The sequence below is a fragment of the Gymnoscopelus braueri genome, assembly GCF_963280865.1.
Source record: "Gymnoscopelus braueri genome assembly, chromosome: 22".
Lineage (NCBI taxonomy): Eukaryota > Metazoa > Chordata > Actinopteri > Myctophiformes > Myctophidae > Gymnoscopelus > Gymnoscopelus braueri.
In genome coordinates, this window is record NC_137624.1 from 34,000,056 (window position 1) to 34,024,449 (window position 24,394).

General features: G+C 42.8%; 1 protein-coding gene across 2 annotated transcripts in view; it reads right to left on the reverse strand.

Moving 5' to 3' along the window:
* col5a1 (procollagen, type V, alpha 1) overlaps window positions 1-24,394 on the reverse strand; it is a 139,482-nt gene that overhangs the window by 50,801 nt on the left and 64,287 nt on the right. For both annotated transcript variants that reach the window (XM_080419608.1, XM_080419607.1), the window contains exons 6-22: window positions 22,130-22,237; window positions 21,087-21,536; window positions 19,127-19,702; window positions 18,651-18,707; window positions 14,337-14,378; window positions 13,292-13,354; window positions 12,434-12,508; window positions 6,748-6,840; window positions 5,658-5,714; window positions 4,907-4,960; window positions 4,685-4,738; window positions 3,909-3,962; window positions 3,495-3,548; window positions 3,242-3,295; window positions 2,368-2,412; window positions 1,216-1,269; window positions 295-339 (exon numbers count right to left, since the gene is read on the reverse strand). In XM_080419608.1, the coding sequence (XP_080275734.1) occupies window positions 295-339; window positions 1,216-1,269; window positions 2,368-2,412; window positions 3,242-3,295; window positions 3,495-3,548; window positions 3,909-3,962; window positions 4,685-4,738; window positions 4,907-4,960; window positions 5,658-5,714; window positions 6,748-6,840; window positions 12,434-12,508; window positions 13,292-13,354; window positions 14,337-14,378; window positions 18,651-18,707; window positions 19,127-19,702; window positions 21,087-21,536; window positions 22,130-22,237 (1,935 nt within the window). The remainder of the gene's footprint in view (window positions 1-294; window positions 340-1,215; window positions 1,270-2,367; window positions 2,413-3,241; window positions 3,296-3,494; window positions 3,549-3,908; window positions 3,963-4,684; window positions 4,739-4,906; window positions 4,961-5,657; window positions 5,715-6,747; window positions 6,841-12,433; window positions 12,509-13,291; window positions 13,355-14,336; window positions 14,379-18,650; window positions 18,708-19,126; window positions 19,703-21,086; window positions 21,537-22,129; window positions 22,238-24,394) is intronic.

The window sequence follows — 24,394 nt, forward strand, 5'->3', positions numbered from 1 at the left end:
TGTGTGTGTGTGTGTGTGTGTGTGTGTGTGTGTGAAACCAAGAGAGAGATAGCGAATTCATGAAACAGTTCTGTGTATTAGAGAGTGAAATAGAGACAAATTTAAGCCCACGCGTGCGTGTGCCTGTGCATAAGCGCACTTGTGTGTGCGTGTGTGTGTGTGTGTGTCTGACAGTGTGCATCAATGCGCAGAATTCGGGGAGCCCATCTTTATGCCTTTTCTTCCCCTGATGTCTTTGTATTAAAAGTGGTGCCGCCCTGCATTGTATTCACACACAATTCCAACCGTACTTACGATGTTTCCTTTGGGTCCGGGGTGGCCATCCATCCCGGTAACACCCTAACACAGAGGACATAAATAAAGCAGTCAGCAGGTATACAGCAGTAACAGCACTACAGCACACAGAGGAGGAGTAGAACAGAGATGAAACTGCACCATTGCCGGTCTGCTGGGTACAACTACTACACTACATCAACAACTACAATTCAGTTCAGGCTTGCCTTATTGGCTTATCTGTCAAAACCCATACTGCCAAAGCAGTTACAATCATATTTAGGTAGAACAGTGGTTCACAAACTTTTGAAAACTTTAGATACTAGTTACTTTGTAGATTTTGATTATTATTACAAAACATACATTAACCACTTCGACCCTACTTTTCGGCCGTTTGAAAATAGCCTATCTACAAGCTCACAATCTACAAGCTCACAATCTACAAGCTCACAATGCGTCGCGATGCGACGCATTGTGAGCTTGTAGATCTGCTATTTTCAAAAGAGTTTCATACATTTGAAAACTTGTGAAATGGGACATTCTGCATAATGACTACTTTCTACTTTTGGTACTTTAAGTACATTTTGATACCAATATTTTTGTACTTTTACTCAAGTACATTTTTAATTCCGGACTTTTACTTGTAACAGAGTACTTCTACATTGCAGTATTGATACTTTTACTTAAGTAAAACATTTGAGTACTTTTTCCACCACTGGCGAAACCCCATACTGCCAAAGCAGATACACTTGTCGAAAGCGTTGCCTTTTCAGAGCATGTTTATTTTAATTCGATTGGGCTCCGGCTTGGATCAGAGGAACATTGCACTTGCGATATCCTCACAGTCCACAGGTTGAGAACCACTGAGCTAAAATGAACGTTGTCCACATAGAGACTATGAACCTATGGAAGCAGACATTGTAGAGGAGCATGTGTACTCACAGGAGGTCCGGGGGGTCCCTGAGGACCCTTTGGTCCCAGCAAACCACGGGGTCCCTGAGAAAACAAGAGGATGAGGATTCAGAATGGCATAAGAGAGGTCACAATTCGCTAAGTATGAAACATTTAGCAAGTTTAAGAATCATATAACTGGAAACGCGCTGACTTATAAAATGTCCATGAGGATAATGTCACATTATACAAATAGGAACACATGCTTAACACTTGTAGCACTTGCGGCTCTGCCTATCATCAAAGACCACCTCAGTGCTTCCTGAATGACGACTGACTGATGTAGTGTCCTGAATGTAAGACTCCAGACAGCACACCCTAGTGGACAAACTTAACTACTGCACTAAATCAATTGAGAGGTTAGGAAGTTGTTAGAACAAGCTTGTGGTGGGTTGTGCAAATTTCCCACTTCCAAGTCAGTGTGGGTTTTTTTTTCTTCTTTTTTACAAATACTGCACTAAAGTCTGATTTATACTGACTTGGGTAATGTGTCGTGCACCGGAAATAACCAATCTACAAGCTCACAACGCGTGTTGTGAGCTTGTAGATCGGTTATTTTCAATCCGCGACACGATGCACAGCCAAGTATAAATCAGCACAAGTCAGATCCTCAACACAGTCCTTAATGATCTGTATTGAGCTGCCTGTGACACGATGGTGGTGACATAATAAGAATCATTGGGAGAACGCTGCAAATTGCTTTCTGCAATCAAGGCCTCGACACCGAGAACGGAGGGGAGTTAACAGGCTCTCTCTGAGTGTGTGTGTGTGATGTGAAGAATGGAGGGAACCAGGCTCTCTCAAAGTGTGTGTGTGTGATGTGAAGAATGGAGGGAACCAGGCTCTCTCAGAGTGTGTGTGTGAGAAGTGAAGAATGGAGGGAACCAGGCACTCTCAAAGTGTGTGTGTGATGTGAAGAATGGAGGGAACCAAGGCTCTCTCAGAGTGTGTGTGTGTGATGTGAAGAATGGAGGGAACCAGGCTCTCACAGAGTGTGTGTGTGATGTGAAGAAAGGAGGGAACCAGGCTCTCTCAGAGAGTGTGTGTGATGTGAAGAATGGAGGGAACCAGGCTCTCTCAGACACAGTGTGTGTGTGATGTGAAGAATGGAGGGAAAGTGTAATGTGGAGTGCGATCACTCACCGATTCACCGGGCAGTCCCCTGGGTCCGATCTCTCCATCGTCTCCCTGGGAGACAGGAGGAGAGAATGGGTCAGAATGGAAGCATAGATTGGAGGAGCACATGAATGACAATGGAGCAGGAGATTACGGTGCTGGAGGAGAACAATGCGGCCAGGAGCGAGGGGTGGCAAGGGAGGAGGAGGAGGATGGAATCACATCCATGAGGGCTAATGAGGAGGAGTATAGTTGCGTGGGGGTATAGTTGGGGGGGAGGAGGTCTCATGCTATTGTTTTGAATATCTATTCAGTATTCAGTCATTGTTTAAAATGACTTGAGAGAGGAGAGAGAATGTAGAATATTAATGTCAACGGAAGATGGAACAATGGATGGATGAATAAATATGTAATATAAGGAAATACTATAGTATATACTATAAGAAAAAACTAAATTGCATACAGTAAATTTACAGTGGTTGATATTTATATTATTGTCATATTTACGTGCCGATTTCAGCTCTGACTTTCAGGTGAATGATATACAAGTATTTGAGGATTCTGAATCTGTGATTAAAGCCTGATTCATACGTGCTGAAATCAGCCGACCAACAAGCTCACAAGTTTGCCGCGTTGTGAGCTTGTTGCTCGGCTGATTTTTGGCACGGAACACCGGCGTACCTACGTTGAAGTGTGAAATTTGGCTTTAGTAATATTTGAACAAAGCCATTTCAAGGACGTTTTACAGCTCTACAGTAAAGTACGCATGTGTATAGTAGTATTGATAAGACAGCCTGCAAGGGAAAACAATGGAGGAAGATGAATGCTGTGGTACAACAACAGAAAAACAGCATTTGAGAGAGAGTAACAGTCAGAGAGAAAGTTCAAACGCAGTACTCACTCTCTCTCCATCCTCTCCTGGGCCTCCGGGTGGTCCCGAGGGTCCTGAGTCTCCCTACATGAAGACAAACACAACACACACACACCCGTGAGGAAAGGTCAATGCACGCACACACACACACACACACACACACACACACACACACACACACACACACACACACACACACACACACACACACACACACACACACACACACACACACACACACACACACACACACACACACACACACAACCAAAAAGAGTCTTACTCTGTGTCCCTTTTCACCTGGAAGCCCGGCTAGCCCATCAAAGCCTCGGTCTCCCTGGCAACGAGAGAAAACAATGGTTAGAGCTCAATATTTCAGGCAAATGGTGTAATGGTGAAATATGCTGCAATATAATGCAATACGATGTAGTTCAATGGTTCTCAAATATTCTCCTGCACAAGCTTTTGTGCCATAAAGAAGATTTCTCAACATGTGTCAATATTCTTTGAAAGTAGCCTATCTACAAGCATACAACGTGTTGTGAGCTTGAGTCTGCTAAAATAGCCGATAAAAATGTAATGAAGCTTAAGCATTTAAAGTGTTCCACATTTTCCAGGGGGTCCCCAGACCACACTTTGAGGACCAGTGGTGTAGTAGAAAATGGCATGGTGTGCAGGCCAGGGATCATCAACATACCTTAGTTCCAGTCTGGCCTGGCATGCCTCTAGCGCCATCAGCTCCTGCACGACCCTGCAAAACATAACATCAACGACAAAACATCACCAACACGTAACCACATCGGAACAGTACAGAATCAGTACAATAACCAACATGATGGACAGAAAGGGCCTGCTTTGTGTTTCCCAGTATCGTGATATAGAGTATCGGTGCTCTTTCTGTTCTGAAGTGACAACATTCTTAATGTCATGATGTTACTGTAATGTCTGCAAGTGCATGTGGATGGATGGATGGATGGATGGATGGATGGATGGATGGTTTTGTTTTGATTTGATTTGGCTTTACTGTTACCTTGGGGAAACTCCAGTTGCAATGCAATTACCTTGGTACAGTGGCATGATTTTGAACCTAAAATGCATGTCTTTAAGTGTGTGTGTGAGTGTGTGTGTGTGTGTGTGTGTGTGTGTGTGTGTGTGTGTGTGTGTGTGTGTGTGTGTGTGTGTGTGTGTGTGTACGTTTGTTTGTGTGCGTACGTTTGTGTGTGTGCGTTCGTGCGTTCGTTCGTGTGTCCTCTACATTTACCCATCCTAACTATTAGGAGCAGTGGCCGCTGTTATTATACAGTATACAGCATATAAGGGGTCATGTGTCTTGCTCAGGGACCAACACATATATTGAGGTGGATCGGGGTGTGAACCGGGGACCTTCTGACTCCCAGACGGCCTCTCTACCGACTCAGCTATAATGGACCAACACCTTTTAGTGTTGTCACTACGGCAGGGTGACATGCTTACCCTCCTCCCAGGCTTTCCAGAAGGACCAGACGATCCCATTGGTCCACGAGGTCCCTGAAACAAACATGAACAAAAAAACAAGATTAGGTCGAATTATTGAACATGTTGCTTTGTCTCTTATATGATGTGAGAGAGCTATCAAAGAGGGACAGAGTCCTGTATCCTGTATAGATGGAGTTAGCCTGGTGAAGGTAGAGTTAGTACCGGTATTGTTTCACTTACCTGGGGGCCACCCTCTCCAGACTCTCCCTTCAGACCGGATGTACCAGGATTTCCCTGAGAAACGAACACATCTTCATTACTCACTAGGTCAGAACCACTAGACCAGTAACTTGGGCTTTATGTCAACATTATGGATAGACATATAGCCTAGATATTGTCTGGGATTTTGGAAATCATAATATTGTGTCCTTGTTTTTTGCACATAGCGAAAATAGCTGATCTATAAGCTCATGACGCGTCGTGAGCTTATACAGTAGGTCTGATATTTTCGTTATGTTTGAAAAGTCTTGAAGAATCTTATTTCCACAATACAATATTATCATCACAAAACTAATACTGAGGTTTGTGGTAAAAAATATAGTGATATTTTATTTTGTCTATGTTCACTCATTCACTTAATTTATGCTCCAAAGGCACTGAGGTTACCCTCATTTACAGTGACGTCGAGCAAATACAAACAAAAACAACAGCAGCCAGCAAACCAGGAGACAAACATAGACAGGAAGACAATAACTAGACCTAGACCTAGATACTAAAATATATAATAAATGACATCCTAAGTACACTAAAAACGGTCTTGTACAGCTGTCATTTTTCATCATCTCAGACTCTCTCAGAGATGTCACCCAGCCCCACCTGTCGGTGCTGTCATATTTAATATTTTGCAGAGCAAAACTATCCTTTGATAAAGCGTCAGAAATGTAAAGTGTATTAGCTGGGTGTGTGCTGAAGTGCTGTACTGTACACATACCAGGGGTCCTGGTCTTCCAGTCAAACCCATTGGTCCTGTAGGGCCACGCATAGCCAACTGCAAAAAAAAAGAAAAAGGAGAGGAATGTTAAACCATGAACACAATCACATTGTTTTATGTGAAATGTGTCAGTGTTGTGCAACGGTGTGTCAGAGAGTGAGTGTGTTCACAGATGAACACACACACACACACACACACACACACACACACACACACACACACACACACACACACGACTACATGCGGAAATGCAAACATGCGTGTGTGTGCGTGTGCGTGTGCGTGTGTGTGTGTGTGTGGGTGGGAAACATGTGTACTGTACATGCACACATTTATTTAAAGCAGAGGTTCCCAAGCTTTGCTGGATCAGGGCCCGATTTAAAATCTCTTACGCGTTAGCGACCGTCCCCTCTGACCACTTAACACGGCATCATGGCTGCCAAATGGCTGCCTGTGTTAAGTGGTCAGAGAGCAAGTTTCTTTTAATGATCAACTGATTGTGTTCTGGCTAGGATGGATCAATGAAAAATGTAAATATTAATGTTAGGTTATCATTAAATACCGTAGCGTTTTGCCAGTTATTTGAGGGTCCCACTTGTAATATCCTCACGGCCCAACTGTTTGGGAACAGCTGATGTAAAGTATGTTTATGATGTTGCTATGGTTGTGTGTGTGTGTACTGTACATGCACACGCACACATGTACAGTGTGTGCAGTATGTTTGTGATGTTTCCATGGTTCCATGCCTACTTGTTATCAATTATTTGTACGAGCTTTTGTTTTATTGGATCTTGTTTATTTGATACACTTATTTGTTTTAGCTCTTGCTCATTTGATTTTCCATTTGTCTCATCTGTTTATGAAAGTAGGTAGCTGATATATTGCACTTTTTACCTTAGCGCTAGGTATGCTCTTAGTTGCTTGTTTTAGAAGAGAATGCACGTAATACACTCCTGGTGATTAGTAGTTTTCTTGCCTACCTATGTTGAATGCACTTATTGTAAGTCGCTTTGGATAAAAGCGTCTGCTAAATGACTGTAATGTAATGTAATGTATTGTAATATGTGTAGTTTATGGTGTAAACTGTTACCCTGGCTTGCTGCATGATGGCTTGCATCTGGGCCTCCTGGGCGGACACCTGGGGTCCCTTCTGGCCAGAGTCAGCGCCAGAGCTGAACCGGAACTACAATACAACACAATAGGAATGGGGGAAAAAGCATTATAATCCAACATGTTGAAAGAAGAATTAAAACAAACAAACAAAAATGTCAGAAAAGGAGTATGCAGAACAAACGTATGAATTTCTCACTATTCAATTCCTCATCATCATTTGATGTCCATATTTGATGTAATAAACAAATATACTAAAACAATGTAAATATAAACCAAATGCATCAACCAAAAAGAGAGAAAGAGAATACATATATTTGTTCTAATAATCAGTATAAACACTAGGTGTATGTTAATGTCCTTCAATGGAATAGAAACACTTTATTGATACCCCAGGGGGGAAATTGGAAACCACAGTTGCTCTCATCAGTAAAACATGAACAACAAAAGGCAATAAGCAATAACTATAAAATAAAAAAGATTAGAATGAACTAGAATCAAAACAAATAAAGTAATATTGTTAAGACAACGACTGTTAAAACCATATTGCACGTCAAATCAATTAATGCCCACTAAGCATAACGAGGTTTAATGGCCGCAGGCAGGAATGACCTCCTGTGCCGCTCAGCGGTGCATTTTGGCATAATGAGTTTCTCAGTAAACGTGCACTTCAGTGTTTACAAAGGGGCCTGTGAGAGAAAGTGCATTATTATATTAAATGATTTAAAAAAACTAAACTGACAAACCTTGTGTGAACCTACTTATCTGTGAAGTGCTAAACAAAACAACAAAAAAACCTGACTAGCACAACTGTTGCGGAATAGAAAACAATACTTCTGTGTACATTATTTGAACATGTAAATACATCAACACACTGTGACTGGACCTACTGAAATGTTATGGCCACAGTTTAAAATAAGTCTGCTCAGGAGGCACCAATTGCAACTCTTTCACTCCAGTTCTCATGTGTTACGTTGTATTCTTTAATAGATGCATTATCATTCATTCATAGCATCACTGTCTCTGTCGGGTGGAAACCTCATTACGACCAAAACTGTTACTTTTCAGGATTCAAATTCAAAAGCATCAAAAGCAGCAGATCTACAAGCTCTAAACGCGTCGCTTCGCGCCGCATTTCGAGCTTGTGGATCTGCTGCTTTTGATGCTTTTGTGTGACACTGTACTATGATCAAGTATAGGGCGTTAATTAACGAAAAAACATAAAAGGTTAAAATATGGAGATAGGAGGTTTCTACCCGACGGCAACGATATGCAAGCGATGGTTTCCTCTTGCAGTTTTCTAAGCTGAATGTTGTAGTCGGGTAAAAGAGGGGGAAGTTGGATTCAGCAATCAGAGAAAGGGGCACCACTACTGAAGCCAACAACTACTGGACTAGTTCAGGGGTCTTCAACGTTTTTCAGGCCAAGGACCCCCTAGCTGAGAGAGAGATGAAGTAGGCCCCCCCCCCCCTCGATATTGTATAAAATTGTGTTTCAGATGTTTTTTTTTTTTTTTTACTTTTTCCCTCTACACCTATTCCTCTTTGCCAAAAAATGGCCGATCTACAAGCTCACAACGCCTCGCAGCGCGAGGCGTTGTGAGCTTGTAGATCTGCTATTTTTGGCTAAGGTTCTCCTCAGAAAAGGGATGCTAGGGTTCAAGTGGTCAATGTAAAAAAAAAATATATATATATATATATATATATATATATATATATATATATATATATATATATATATATATATATATATATCACACAAAGATTTGGCGCCCCCCTGTAGTAACTCTGAGGACCCCCTAAGGGGTCCCGGACCCCCTGTTGAAGACCCCTGGTACTAGTTCATCATGGAGAGAGGGTGGGAGGCAGTGTCCTTCCTCCATGATGGCACGGAACTCTGACACTACTGCCAGGGACTCCACCCCCACAACACCAGCCTTCCTAATCAGTTTGGTGAGTGTGTTGGCGTCCACTGTCTGCCTGTCAGCCTGTTTTCATCCATGCAGGGGAAACCAGGGAGCAGTGTGACCCAGAGATGTACTGACTCAAACACCACATACCACCATGAGACCATGAGGCTTAGTACGCACACAGCAAGCAATGACATAAGGGATGCAACAGTTCATCGAACTAATAGATTTGATCGATTATTTCTTTTAAAAATAGTTTTAAATTGATTTTTTGGAGATAAAATAGAGATTTGTTTTCCCCAAAAGATTTTCAAAAATACCAAAAGTATAAAATAGGGCTTAGGTGGTCAATCAGACTAATTGATTTACCGTAATTTTCGCACTATAAGCCGCACCTGAATATAAGCCACAGCAGCTAAATTGAATGATTTGTTCATATATAAGCCGCACTGGACTATAAGCCGCGGGTGTAAAATCCATAGATTTAGGAGGTCCCCCAGTGGCCGTTAGCTGTAAAAATCCATAGATAAGCCGCACCGTTATATAAGCCGCAGGGTCGAAAAATTGGAAAAAAGTCGCGGCTTATAGTCCGAAATTTACGGTAGTTGAATTTTGATGATTAAAATTAATTAAAAAAGATGATTAATTAATATAAAAGGGAATCAATAGAATAATCGCTCAGAATCAAACAGAATCAATAGTTGCAGCCCTTACATGACATTACACAGAAGAAAGATCAAGGCTTGAGAAAGAAAACAAATCTCTGAATCAGAATGTTGACTTGGCAAAATAGAGTATTCTCCGTTGTTTTTCCTATTCTGTAAGCCTGCTTTGAGCGTGTGCAGCTGATGCTGAGCTGAAGAGTAGGCGGCGACCAGGCAGCATCAAGCAGCTCAGCCTACACAGAGAACGTCTGCTCTACTGAGCAAAGAGGCTATGTGAACACTACTGGCATCTTGTGGCGGTTTGCGGGTATTGCACAATGCATAAAGATGTGCAAAAAAAGTTCTGATGGTGCAACTTTTTGAGTTGTTTCCACCACCGCCAGGCATCTGGAGTTGAGTTACATCGTACACAGTACACAGCGCTCCAGAGGCTGACTGACTGTTGGTTCACAGATGCGTGACAACACAACAGGGAAATAGCGGTTAGGTTGGTTTCACCATCACAGAAAACATTGTAACCAAGGAGCAATAATACAAACAGTTGATTCATTGCATACAGACTACTGCGATGTGTCTGATCTTTATGCAGCAAACAGGCCTTAAAACAAACCGCCGTATTAATGTGAATCGTTTCACAAATGCCATGCACTTTTCAACCATGGTTCTTATTAAGATAGACCACCTATCGGATTCGGCAGACGGCTTTATTAGTCCTAGTCACACTATATTATGAAGAATGTTGGTCCCTCAATTTTACTGAGCGGTCTTCGTGAGCAGTATGCTCACGAAAACTGCTCAAACAAATCAAGGGGAAACAAAGTGTTCCCTTGATTTCTTTGAGCAGTATACTTTATCCTGACGGATAGTGTGCTTATCTGCCTTCAAATCCCTTTCAGATATATTTTCTCCTTCCATTTCACGGTTTGTTTTCCCTCCTCTTTTGTCTACTTCTCAGCTATAACAATCCTCTGTTTGCAGGCCGTGCAGAACAGAAATGATGCGCTGCCAGTGCCAGCTGCAGAGACAGAACGAAAAGAAAACAAACTGATAAATCGAATCACATAGCTAGCCTCTCGGGATCCATGCCGTTCTTAACTAATGCAAGTCGAGATTACATCGAGTAACGCCAAGGAAATTTGAGACCAAACGAGATACGGGTAAGCGTCGAGTGATGAAGGATATTGAGCGTATCGAGCGAAACCGGCAACACAATAATGGGGCTCGATTCAGATCGACAGTGAATTCTGAACGACTAACAGTACAAAAAAATAAACGAAAAACCGTCTTCTGCTTCTTGCTAGCAGCGGTGAAACAACAATGCATGTTTGTCATTATGGCTTTTTAAACCACATGAAACTTAGCATCGCTATTCTGGGAAATTCAGAATAAGGCATGAAAATAACTGATCTGACAGTACAAGCTCATAAGGCATCGCGATCGCGTTCTGAGCTTGTAGATCGGCTGTTTTCCAAGAAGATGTTTTGGTGTAGAGGTAAAAAAAAAGGAGGCTGTTTATTCCTTGGGGGACCCAGGTCAACAAAGTACATCCACCCAATAGGGGGCCAATTCAGGGTTTAAGTGGCTATGGATCCGTTTTCAAGTGGTGCTTTTTTTTTGCACATGATAGACGGATATTTTTGACAAAACGATGTTGGTGTAGAGGAGGGGAAAAAAGGAGGGGGCCAAGACACCTGGGAGGGACCCCGGGTCAAGGAAGTATATCGTCTCTGTCGAGGTGGAAACCTCATTATGTCCGAAGCTGTTACCTTTCAGGATTCACATAAAAGAATTGCAAAAGTAGCAGATCTGCAAGCTCGTTTATCTGCTACTTTTGATGATTTCGTGTGACGCTATAGTATGATCAAGTAGGGCTTAGAATATGGATATAGGAGGTTTCTGCCCAACAGCAACGATATACTGTAGGGGTCGTGGTTAGGGATCAGGTTTTTTCTTTTTTTTTTACACAGGATAGAGCAGCAGACACGCTGGAGTTCCTGTCCAGACAGAGCCTAACACATGGCTTTCCCAGACAGCTCCTTCAGCCCCTGAGACCACAAACTGCAACATCTGCTCAACTAATCAACGCAGGCAGCAACAACCAAAGTAATTACCAAAGTTAAGAAGAATGAGAAACAAGCAACGTTATAGGAGCTAAAAACCACTTGTGTTTCTGCAAGCAGAACAGCTAGATCCACCAGCAGTAGCCACAGTTTACATACCAACAACATTGCTTTGTTGCTGTTTGTTTCCCTGACCAAAGTGTGAATGATTGCTTTGAAGATCACACACAATAAAATGTCAATTTGGTTCAGAAATACGGGAAATAATTGAGGTCCAAAGGAGAGAAGGACCACAGTATGTGCTGTAGGTAAACGAAATGCAAACGTTTAAGAGGTCTGTGGCGGACAATGACCATCAAAGTGATTAAGACTATTTGTCGCTGTGTCCTGTTATGAATATCATCCACTAGGGGGTGCTAAGAGTGGCGATCCAGCAAATGGCCATTAACCTGTCTAAAGCCCTGCTTCATTGTAAGACAAATAGTGAAAACGGCTGATCTACAAGGTCGCAACTCGTCACATTGCAACACAAATTGGCTGTTTTTGCTATTTGGGGAAATGTTTAACTTCTTGTAATTTATTTTTTCATTATTTGACAATTTTTTAAAATGTGTGAAAATTGCAATGTCTGAAAATGTCCGCCTTTAATGACATGCCCATAATAGGGCGGCCGGTTTCAAGTGGTTAAGGCATGCAATGTAAAACAGGTCCATGGAGGAAAAGCCGTTTGATAGGAAACTCCCTCCCTTACATTCCATAAGACAGTGTAAACCTCTTATCTGTGCTGGGCTACTGATAACACAAGAGAAAAACCTACATCACACTCAACTTAAGCCACAGTGCAAACACACACACACACACACACACACACACACACACACACACACACACACGAAATACAGTAGAGCCAAGTGCAACAGCTCTGTGGTGAGTGAGTCATTCACCATATGCCGAAGAGAAAAGGGGACCAAACACAACAAAATGGCATGTTTTCCTAATTTAACAGGAGATAAAAGGTATTGATTTACTTACAGGCAGCATCAGGACAGTTCCTGGGGGTCCTGGCAGACCGTCGGCACCGGGAAGACCCGCGCGACCGTTAGGACCCTGAAAATGACACCCAAGAAGAGGGGAAAAGAGTCAGGGGTTGTAGGTATCGTTTCCATTCATGACATTATTCATAAGCCCTGATATTTTGTATTCTAAGATGTTGGCAAAGCAGACACGTATGACTTTGCATAGTCCTGACGGCAGTGGTGTAGAGTAACTAAGTACATGTAATCAAGTACTGTAACTGTGTGTATTTCAATTTCTTGATACTACATACTTCTACTCCACCACATCTCATTATTATTGACAACTTTAGTTACTAGTTGATTTCAATTATTTACTTTCAGAATTATTTGAAAATAGTAGATCTACACATCTTTGGGGGGGGGGGCGGTTCATGCCTTTATTATAGATAGGACAGTGGGCTGACAGGAAATGGGGAGCGAGAGATGGGGAGTGACTTGCAGCAAAGGCCGTCGGGATCGGGACTCGAACCCGCAACGTGCTGTCAGGTTACATTGTAGCCTAGTTGCCCGGACCGCTACGCCAGCGGTCCGGGCCAGTGGATCTACACTTGTAGATCGGCTATTGAATAGCCGAAAACCACTTGAGCCCAATAAAATAGGGATGAAGTGGTTAGTGATCAATAATTATAGTCCAATAACATGATACAGTAGAATCTGAAATGGGACGCTCTACATAAAGAGTACTCTTACCTGTGTACTCTTGCCCTTTGCTAAGTATATTTTGATGCCAATACGTTTGTACTTTGATTTGGAATATAGGACTTTTACTTGAGTATTTTTTTACAAAATGAGTACTACTTCTTCCACAACTCACCCTCTCGCCGGAATCCCCGGCACTACCTGGAGATCCGGAAACACCTGGAGGTCCAGGGAGACCCTACGGAGAACAATAGAATAATGTCAGACAATAAAACACCAAGTAGGTTTGGGAAATATAAAATCAAATGATGTTATATCGACGTTGTGATTTCAGATACAGTAATATCGTGATTATGGCATACTGTAACTGTTGTTCGAAAAATGGTCAAAAATAAATGTCCGAAATAGCGGAAATAGCAAATCTACAAACTTGTAAACATGCTATTTTTGAAGGTTTTTGAAAAATTCAAAAGAAATTGGACATTTTCATCACAATGATATTATCGTAACAATATCGATATATCGAGGTATTTGATCAAATCATTTTGTGATGTTTGATTTTGTCGCCCAGGCCTACGCCTACAAGTAATGTTGTTTACCAAAACCTAGCAACAGTTCCACCAAGTATCTCTAACACTTCTAACACATACAAACACACTGTATGAAGTAGTTATTGGACAGCTTGTTCCTCTCTGTTGTGGGACCCTAGGCCTTTTCTCGTCTTGTTTATAACTGTATAGCTTTGTGCTTATTGGCTAATTTCCTTGAATCCCATTAGCAGGGTTTTTTCCACGAATTAAAACGTACCATGTAAGTAAATATATAACTGGCACGCCCTTACAGTGTCTGTCTGTCGGGCTGTTTTTTGCCTCTTTCTTTGCTTTTAGATTAGAGTTGACAGCCAGTCGTGGCAGAGTCCTAATTTCATATGCTTGCTTTCTTTTCTTTCTTTTTATTTTTTTCCTGTGTCACAGTCAGTCCTCTGGGGAAAACGCCAAACATAAAATTGTTCCATCTACAAGCAACAGGAGAGAAACAGAATAGAGAGAGAGGGAGTGCAAATAGATATCAATCGGGAACACCGTTAATCTGTCTGCTGGAACGATGAGGCGTAAAAAAAAAGAAATAACGAAAGATGACAAGACAAACGAGAGGAAGATGGAGATAGAGAGAGAGAGAGCAAAAGATGGCAAGAGAAATGTGATTGAGACAAGACTTACTGTTGGCCCCTCAGGCCCCGGTGGGCCCTCCACCAGCATTCCCTGGAACACACAAGCACAAACACACGTGAGGTGAGGAAGTCAGGTTTTTTTTTTTTTCTTCTGGTCCCCGGGGGCAGGGTTAAATTGCTTTTACGGTTTCACCCAGCAGATGGCTGCTCAGATGGCTGCTCAGATGGCTCAGATGAACTTAGGGGGGGGCTGTCAGGGGTTAAAGGGATAGTTCACCCGCAAAAAGATTTTTTGTCCTATCGATTAGTCACCCCATGGAGACTTGAATTCATGGATAATTTTTTGTTTTTGTCGCATTCCTAAGCCAATAATTTGATGGCCAGCGGACCGGTAGGCATTTTGGGGCTGAACTATCCCTTTAACCACTTAAAGATATACCCACTCAGCTATGCCACCCGCATTGGCATGTGTGCATGTCAGTATTGTGTCAATTAACTCATTATAAACATATGAAATGATGCACAGCTGCATGTTTCTAGCTGAGAGTGTTTGCTGACTTGAACCCTAGTAACGCTATTCTGTGGTGAGCGTTCGGTGAAAATCCATCAATCCACAAGCTCACGGCGCGTTGTGAGCTTGTGGATCTGCAATTTTCGAGATCTGGTGTTGAGGGGAAAAAAGGAGGGGGCCTGGTACATACCCCTGGGGGACTCCCCATGGGGTTTACGCGGTTAATCTGCAATCCTGGCTGTCATTTCAATTCAGCTGCTGAAAAAGCTTTTTTTTATTTTTATTTAGTGAAAGTTAAGGATAGAACATCTTTTCTCTCACGCTATCTTTCATGCAGTTAATTTCTCTTCTGGGGAATCTCACTATGTCACTTCCACTTTCCCACGCTGTCAAAAACATTTCATTCACAATTCTAAGTGTGAGCACTACCGGCCAATTAGATTCTTTCAATTTGCAGTCAGCCAATCAGGCGATCACACTCCGTTGTGCAAACATCACTGCCTCTGAACCTGTCATTCTCGTCTCAGACAGAGCGTTGAAAGGTCATGAATGTCCGACGCGTTGTGAGCTTTTAGATCTGCTATTTTCAGAGCGCAACACCCGAGCACAAACCAAACACAAAATGAATTGTCTTCTAGTTCTACTGGATCTCTTCTCCACTAGTCCCTCCCTAACATTTTAGTCTATTTTTTATTTGTTGACGAAATTGTCAATATATTTAGTCTTAGTTTTAGTCATCGTAGCTTAGTTTTTATTTAGTTTTCGTCAGTGGAAAAAGGTAGTCGACGAACATTTTTTGTCATAGTTTTTTCGACGAAATCAACACTGCCAGGAGTACAGCAGGAAGGAGGTATTATCAGCAGCAGCACCACCAGTGTCTAGACTCCAGGGAGGAGGGGGGGGGGTTCTCTATTATCATCATAGGCTCATCATCGTGTGTTATTTTTAATGGAGTCTAATCGCCCGTATTTGTTTTTACATTTATTCTTTAATTCAATACAAAATGTGTTTGGCTCTCAACTTGATCTCTCCTTATTGAATTACTTTCAGGGTAACAGAAGGGTGAACGACAGCAGACAGAGAAAGGGTTGCTGTACGAGTAGCAGACTTTTACACTTTTCAACCCGTCCGGGAAAAACGCAGGAATCGAACTGGGTTTCGATTGAAAAAAAAAACGAAACCTGTTGGACAACGCTCGTTGGACGGCATTTTGGAGTAGGGGTAAGAGCGGTCATAGTTTCAGTAAAGGTCATGTTTTAGTAAAAAAATAAATCATTGAGTTTGCTCATGCACAAGAACGGCTTTCGTGTAATGGGCTTACCGCCTAGCTTTTACAATAATTTAATTTCAAGTGAAAAACTCTTTGTGTTTTTCCACTTGAAATGACAAGGACTGCGAGATGGGACGTGAACACAATGACTCCGATGTTTGTTAGATCTGACATGCAGCATTGACTACACTGGCCATCTATTGGATGGAAGGCATCCCACAATAACATCTTCCTCACGGAACCATATACAGTAGTAGGCCACCTCACGCTCTGCATCTCTCTGACTCTCTATGGCATTGTTGTGGACAGAAGCACCTCCTTGTGGTCACACAGATCTCTATTGTGTTTGTTGTTCTCGTGACATTTTGGTTTCCTGCTTTGTTGTGGATACAGAAAGCCACACGAATCCTGACTCATGTGATTCCAGACGTTCTTTCCATGGGCCCACAAACCCGTCATCCCTGAGTTGATTATATGGTGTTTTCTGAGTAAAAATATTTCAGTGGCTTTTTTTTGTAATATTTCACAGGTTATACCTATGTTCTTTCTCTACAAGAAGAATGTGGATGAGAGAGGGAGAGAGAGAGTAACAGAGAGAGAGAGAGAGAGAGAGAGAGAGAGAGAGAGAGAGAGAGAGAGAGAGAGAGAGAGAGAGAGAGAGAGAGAGAGAGAGAGCGAGAGAGAGATGAGGTGACTGTCAAAAAGCCATTGTCTCCCTAAGAGTGATGACCTAGAGTTCACCGTATGCTTATGTGATCAAGCCTGACTTATACTTGGTTGCAACTTGCATGCCATGTCGCGCATCAAAAACAGCTAATCTACAAGCTCATAACTCATTGCATCGGGACGCACTTTGAGATGAGTGGATCTGCTATTTAAGTCTGGCAAATATAGGTGGACATCAACATTGATTATTGAGGTGATGAATGGCTCACCTTTTTGTTTGTTTACGATCTCAAAAATAAACCTCTGTGAATGGTATTGTGTGTGCGCACATGAACATACATGCCGATATGTACGCGTGCACACACACACACACACACACACGCACACGCGCGCGCACGTGGCGTGTGTGCACATGCTCACACACAAATGCTCTCTGAAAGGGCATCTGAGGTCTCTTTCATTCTCTCTCTCTCTCTCTCTCTCATAGCGTTCCTTACTCTCTCTGTCACACAAACATACAGAACAGAGCGGTGACATTTGTGTTTGAGCAGAGACAGCTGCAGCTGTGATGTGGAAGGAGCTTAAGTGTCCTGAAAATTCCGCCACCAGGGAAATGTAATTTCCTTTAGGATTCTTCAATCATTTCTGTTATATTGCATTTATGCTGCGCAACATACATTATTAAAAGCAAACACAGAAATATTCAAACCTGATCAAATTGACTGATCTATATCAGAAAAAAATATATATTCTGGGTGAAAGTAGTGTCTTTATCTTTGCCTGTCCATGTGTAAAGCCTGGTTTATCCTTGATTTCACGCCAGATGTCACAGTACATTACAGTACGACAGATTGTGAGATCATCATTGATGTAACACGCCAGAGGCTACTCAGAGCCTAACTAACGACATGCATTGGTCAATGAGGACGTATCGTGGACAGCTCCTCCGTTACCAACAGGACACGCAGGTCCGATTAACAAGGAAGGGACAGGGCTTGCTGTTTTCATTCGTAGAGATTCTGGCATAGTTAATGAGTTTAAAGACAGACCAAATAAAGGGTTCCTTCAGGGATGTTTTTGGGGGGGAGAGAAATACTTGACATGAACATTTATTGAACGGAGAAGATTTGAGGATTTAAACCTCACTATAGGAGATATCTGGTGGACAGGGACTTAAAGCATATCCTCGCATTATTTCCCCTCTCTCTCCATCTTTCCCTGATGTTTACTCTGGTCCCAGTGTGTTTAGATACCAGAGACCATTTACAATCCGGTGCGGTGGTCTTCGTCCAAATGTTTACGCTGTCGTCTCGATGACCAGCAGGGAGGGGGGGCGGAGGGAGGGAGGGGGGTTCGAGGTATCGGACCAACGATATACGTAACGAGAGGGGTTCGGCCGTAGGATAGCCAGTCAGAGGTTTGAAGGGGTGGAGGTTGTGTTTAGATGTGGATCACGGATGTTAACACCTCCTACACATTCCCCACATAGACTCACAGCCTACATCTGTTGGTCAGATAGATCAGCGGTTCTCAAACCAGTGGTCCCGGGGACCACCAGCGGTCCTTGAGGGGGTTCCAGGTGGTCCCCAGCTAAATGATGGAGAGTTGGTAACCAAATGGACCCGTATAGATCTTTAACTCTTGAGAGCGTAAAATGAAACCAAATGGACCCATTGCGGGTCCATTTGGTTTCATTTTACGCTCTCAAGAGTTCAATTATTGTTAAACATCTGTATTACTTATGAAATTGTGGACAAAATCGTATCCAACGACAACAAAATATTCTATACATTTTGGGTCTGAGAGGCTAAATATCTCATCAAATGGTGGTTCCGCGGCTCAAATACCCAATAAATAATGGACCTTGATATGAAGAGGGTTCAAAACCACTGAGATAGATGCATAAAGATACTCACAGGCTCAATAACAGCAGGCTCTCCCTTCTGGCCCTTCTCACCACGAGATCCATCAACCTACACGGCAAACACAAAACACACCATCAGCATCCTCCTCTTCATCTCCCTCATCATCACTATCTTCCTCATCTTCACGATCTTAGTAGAGCTGGGTAATATATTGATATTGTGATATTGAGTCTAGATATTGGAATTTTTAATATCGTATCATTTAGATTTGGCACTTATTTTTTGTACATGTCAATAATACTTCCAAAAATTGCAAAAACAACCGATCTGTCGTATCACAACATATTGTGGGCTTGTAGATCTGCTATTTTAGCTTTTTTTTAATGCAAAAGACAATTTATATCATCACAATATGATATTCATCATATCATCATAATATCGATATTGAGGTATTTGGTCAAAGATATTGTGACATTCGATTTTGCCTGATCATGATGCATGTCCCCCTATGAAGTACGTCTCCTCACCTGTCCATAGTACTCATCGGTCTCAGCGGGCAGGACCTTGCCCGTCGTCTTGTCTCCGTAATCCAGGTCCCCGTAGTTGTAGACGTCCGTGTCCAGGTCTCCGTAGTCGGTGATGTGCTCCTCCTTGAACCCGTCCAGGTCGGTGTAGTCCGCCTCTCCGTCCAGGCCCATGTCCGTTCCGGTGGCGACGGACGGTGGCGACGGACGGACGGCTCCCGCCCCGGCGCTGGCCGATCCGCCTCCCGTGGAAGATGATCCTCCGGCCGAGACGGAGCCGCCGCCGCCTCCGACGGACACGGAACCTCCGCCGGTAGAGCCGCCTCCCAGGGTGATTGTTGAGCTGCTTCCTCCGCCGCCACCACCACCTCCAAGGTTGATGGTACTACTGCTGCTACTGCTGCCGCCGCCTCCTCCACCTCCTAGGTTGATGGTACTGCTGCTGCTGCTGCCTCCGCCACCACCTCCGAGGTCGATGGTGCTACTGCTGCTGCTGCTGCCTCCTCCACCACCCGTGGTGTAGCCTTCCTCGCCATAGTCGTAGCCGTCGCCGTAGCCGTCATCGTAGGCAGTGCTGACCTGTTGAAAACACAGATTTAAGTTATGAAGAAAAGGAGTACCGCCACCACCACCACAGCGCCTAAGCCAAATCAAGGCAGGTCCGGGTGCGTCACACAGGGGTGGGACACAATCTTCTCCACAGATTAAGTTATCTTTGTACTTTATTGGCCTTCCCGATCACGTGGATTCACAAAAGTTCACCGCAGAGCAGTCGGCTACGAGTATGGGGCGACGAGTATAAGAAATCACAAATGACCAGGCCTAGGCCTATCAGGGACAGCGTTCAAACTGCTGTTCCGTTCCCACAGTGGAAAGCAGTCCCTGATGGGTCCATGTAGTGGGTGACGTGAAATATAGGCTGTCCACCGACAGAACAAGTGAGAACAAGAATAAATACAGCTGTAAGTGCAGTTATTGCAGAAATAGATTGTTGTGCAATCACAACAATCAACAAGAGTTTCTCGGTGGAAAAGACGTTTTCGCTGTTCTTCTTCCAACTGGATTTGGAAAGTGCACAGTAATGGTGTCAGATGTTTTGTTTTACGATGATTGGCTGAATGAGTTTGACGAGGTACTGTCGCCCACTATACTCGTCAAAGTATGATGTGTGGGGGAAAAAAATGTACCTGCGTGATCAGGATGGCCAATGCCAGGCTAGAGTCAAACTGCCCTCCACTGGCAACATTGGTACTCTACATATTTTGCAGAAAAACTCAGTACTGTAATTGGATAAATGAAAGAATCCAATCTTTTAAATGTATCTGGTTATGGAAATGTACTTCTTCTGTAGAAATCTCTTTTGAAATGTGTTTTATTTTAATTTAGTCTCCTTATGTGTTTTCTGTTGGCAACTGTGTTTTTAATTATGCTGCTGTCTTGTCTTGGCCAGGTTTCCCTCGAAAAATATATGTTTTAATCTCAATGCTGTCCTGGTTAAATACAGATTAACCCATTCAATCCGGGAACGTATCTCTGTCATTTTAGATTTCTTTGGCTATAAAAAAATAGCAGATATACAAGCTCATTGCCACGCTATGAGCTTGTAGATCTGCTATTTTAGAAAAATCGTGAAAATTTGTAACATTTCTAACTCAAATATTTGCTTCCGGAGGTCCCTGGAACAAAATATTTGACAAATGTTCGCTTTAAAAAATATATATTCAAAGATTTGCACAACTTTTCACGATTTTTCAAAAATAGCAGATCTACAAGCTCATATGAGCTTGTAAATCTGCTATTTTTGAATAGCCAAAGAAATCTTAAAATGACACAGATGCGTTCCCGGATTGAATGGGTTAAAACAGCTACTATGCCAACACCAAGGATTCATTCAAGAAATTGACAACTGAGAGTTTAGGTCTATAAAGTAAACCCTCCTCTCTCGTAGGAGGAGTCAACTCACCGAAGTCCTGTTGGCGGTCATGGTGATCGTCGCCCCGTCGCTGCCGGCGCCACCACCACCGATGACCTGCCTCTCGATCTCCGCTCCGGTGCCCAGGTCGACCTTCCCCCCCAGGCCCAGGTCCAGCTCTCCCCCGGTGCCGGTGCTGGTGATGGTGACGCGTCGGGAGGTGTCGGTGTCGGGCTGCGCCGTCGACTCGTCGTAGTAGGTGTCGTAGTTGCCGTAGGTGTCGTAGCTGTCGTACGGGCTGGCCTCCTCCCCGTAGGCTTCGCCCGCTTCGGCGGCGGCCGCCTTGCCGACGGAGCCCCCTGATGAAGAGCTGCTGGATGAAGAAGAAGAACCCCCGGAGGGGATGGAGCTGGAGGTCAGCACTTTGCCCTCAGCGGCGGCGCCGGCACTGCTTCCTCCTCGGACGGCCGTCCCCAGAACTTCTCTCGTTCCCCCTTGTACCTGGAAGGAAAAAAGAAGACACATTTTATTGTTTTTTTTTTGTAACTACAAGAAATGTGACGCTAAATGCTGTGGGTAATGTCAACCCTTCTACCATCTTTGACAACTAATATTTAAAGCTACAATCCGTAAGATTTATGTCCTGATATTGCACTTATGGGAGTACTACTTGTCAACCAGTAGGTGTCCTATACCCGACTCCTGGGTCTAAACGGAAGAGTAACCACTGCAGATGTAATAGTTATATTGTATTGTAAAACATACTCTAATACTGATTGGTTAAAATTAGGCATGTAACGATTCACTCAACTCACGATACGATTCGAATCACGATACGATTTAAAAATAAAAATAAAACACGAAATAAATTTCCAGACAAGTGATCGACAAATGGAACCACTGCTCTACATCCTCCCGGTGGGGGCTCCTCACAGGCAGGTGATCCAGTAGGATACAACAGCAATGACAACACACAGACTAGTGTGTGGGGAGGAATCAATTGCATAACGACTAAATTGGGGTGAAGAAAGGGGTAAAAAGCACAACAAAAAAAAACATGTATCAAGGCTGGCCAAGAGTGAGTAGTGGAGTACCTTGACGACTTCGGTGGTTGTCTCCTCGCCGGCAGGTTTTTCGTTGGGCTTGCCGTCCATGTCCTCATAGTAAGGGTACTCATAATAATAGCTGTCCTCCTCTGTGTTCTACACACCCAATAAACACACATTGATTGGGAGCAAAGAGAAACAAACACAGAAACAATACAAGTATTAATAATTTATCATCAAGTCGACGATGGTCACAGAATCTGTGTTACTGTGCTGTTGTTGTCACCACCTCTTCTTAAATCCTACACACTAAACAAGAACGCTGCTAAATAGGGGAACCTCTTTCGGTGCTAGGACCTACTTAAAAGGTGCTACAGCAGTGGGTCTCAAACAACTTTCATAGCAGGTACCCCCAATTTGATATGTATTAAGCCGTGGAAGCCATATGAAAATATTTTGTACCAGGGACCCACATAAGAGAATATTTTTTATGTTAGAATTAGAATTATTACTAAAACTGTCTACACTGTAGGTGGGGATATAACAGTGGGGAGAGTGAAACATTCTCCCATTGGGCTCAACTTCCAGCCGGAGAAATAATAGTGAAATTGAACTTTTAATTGCTATTATGGGATCCCTCTCTTTTGGATTGTATAGTGCATAACTTAATTGTTCAAAACATCTGAAATGTATACATTTTATTGTACTGTACTGGCCAAGATGAACCGCTTGTTCTAAAACAAAAAATATAAAAACAAAAAAAAAAGATCTGCTATTTTAAACTTTTATTGTATTTTTAATTGATTGAAATGTTTCTTTAGAACATTTTCCCTGTGTAAAATGACACGCCCAGGGGACGCCGGGCTGATGCGCATGGTTGAAGTGCAGCATCATCAGTCATGTGTATCGTAATGTAGCTGGATGGCTGGGCGGAGGGAGGCAGGCGTGTGCCAAACATAAGCCATTGATCAGAAAACTTGCAGGAATGTTCCCCTCCTGCTCAACCTTCCCATTCTCCACGATCCTCCTACAGTACAGCGGTAACACTGTACTGTACCTCTCTACTCTCTCTCTCTGTTGCAACTTGTTACCGCTGAATGATAGATGGCTTTTCCGCTCCATTTGTGAGTGCATCTGTCATAACCGTCAACACGCCAGCACCGCTTTCTCTAAACATGACAGCATATACATAGCAAGTCTTGCGTCGTTTCTGACGCTGAAAAAGCAGCTGTCCCCCTCCTTTGCTTCGCCCATATTGACACTGACAGACCCCCAGGGAACAGGAGAGGTCAATAAGGCATGTATGGGGTGGGGGTGATGTTCAATCATTTCTAATGGGCTGATACACTGTATATAATAGATTGACGGAAACAATTTAGAAATATGATATTTGAAGATATAACGGTGCGCTATCCATACATTATAAAAGTAGAGAGTATTGGCAATGTTTTGCTATTTTTGACAATTTACGACAACATGACGCTTAAAGGTAGGGTAAGTGATATTTAGGGTTTCTTTTTGTTAAAAAAGTACTATATTCTGATAGTAATCATTGCTACAGAGCGTTTGTTTGGTCACAGGGGTCTCTCCAGCTCTTTAGTAAACAGAATATAGTACATTTTCAGGTAGGTGACACATTTTAAGCCAATCAGGAGATAGTATTGAAAATGCATTTTCTGTTTAATAAAGAGCTGGAGAGACTCCTTTTACTGAACAAACACTCTACAGCAATGAGTACAACAGAATAGAGCTATTTAACACAAATATAAATTACTTACCCTACCTTTAAGGCTAAGTGTTTAAAACCAGGAATGCCATACTGTATCACAACATTATGATATCCAAAATGTCAGACGATATCTATAGTTTCATATCACATATAATATCGATATACTGTTAGGGCCCTGCCCTAACTGTGCATATTGCTGAAGGTGTTCTTTTGCAACTACATTCAGCAGCACCATTGCTCTGCAACTGTATATAGCAGGTGCATATATTGTATCAGTATTCAGTGCATGAAATGATACAATAGAGTGATGCAGGCAGTCACCATATCATTCCTGCATATTATTAAGGAACTGCATAGCACATAAGAAAGAAAAAAAAACCTTTTCTTCAGTCAGCGCTTTTCATCTGGCAGACGGCAACCTTTTAACGCATTAAGACCGGGAGAAGCATCTGTGTCATTTTTAGATTTGAGCTAAAAAGCATAATTTTACACTTTGGCTATTCAAAAATAGCAGATATACAAGCTCATAGCGCGGCACCGAGTGCCGCGCTATGAGCTTGTAGATCTGCTATTTTAGAAAAATC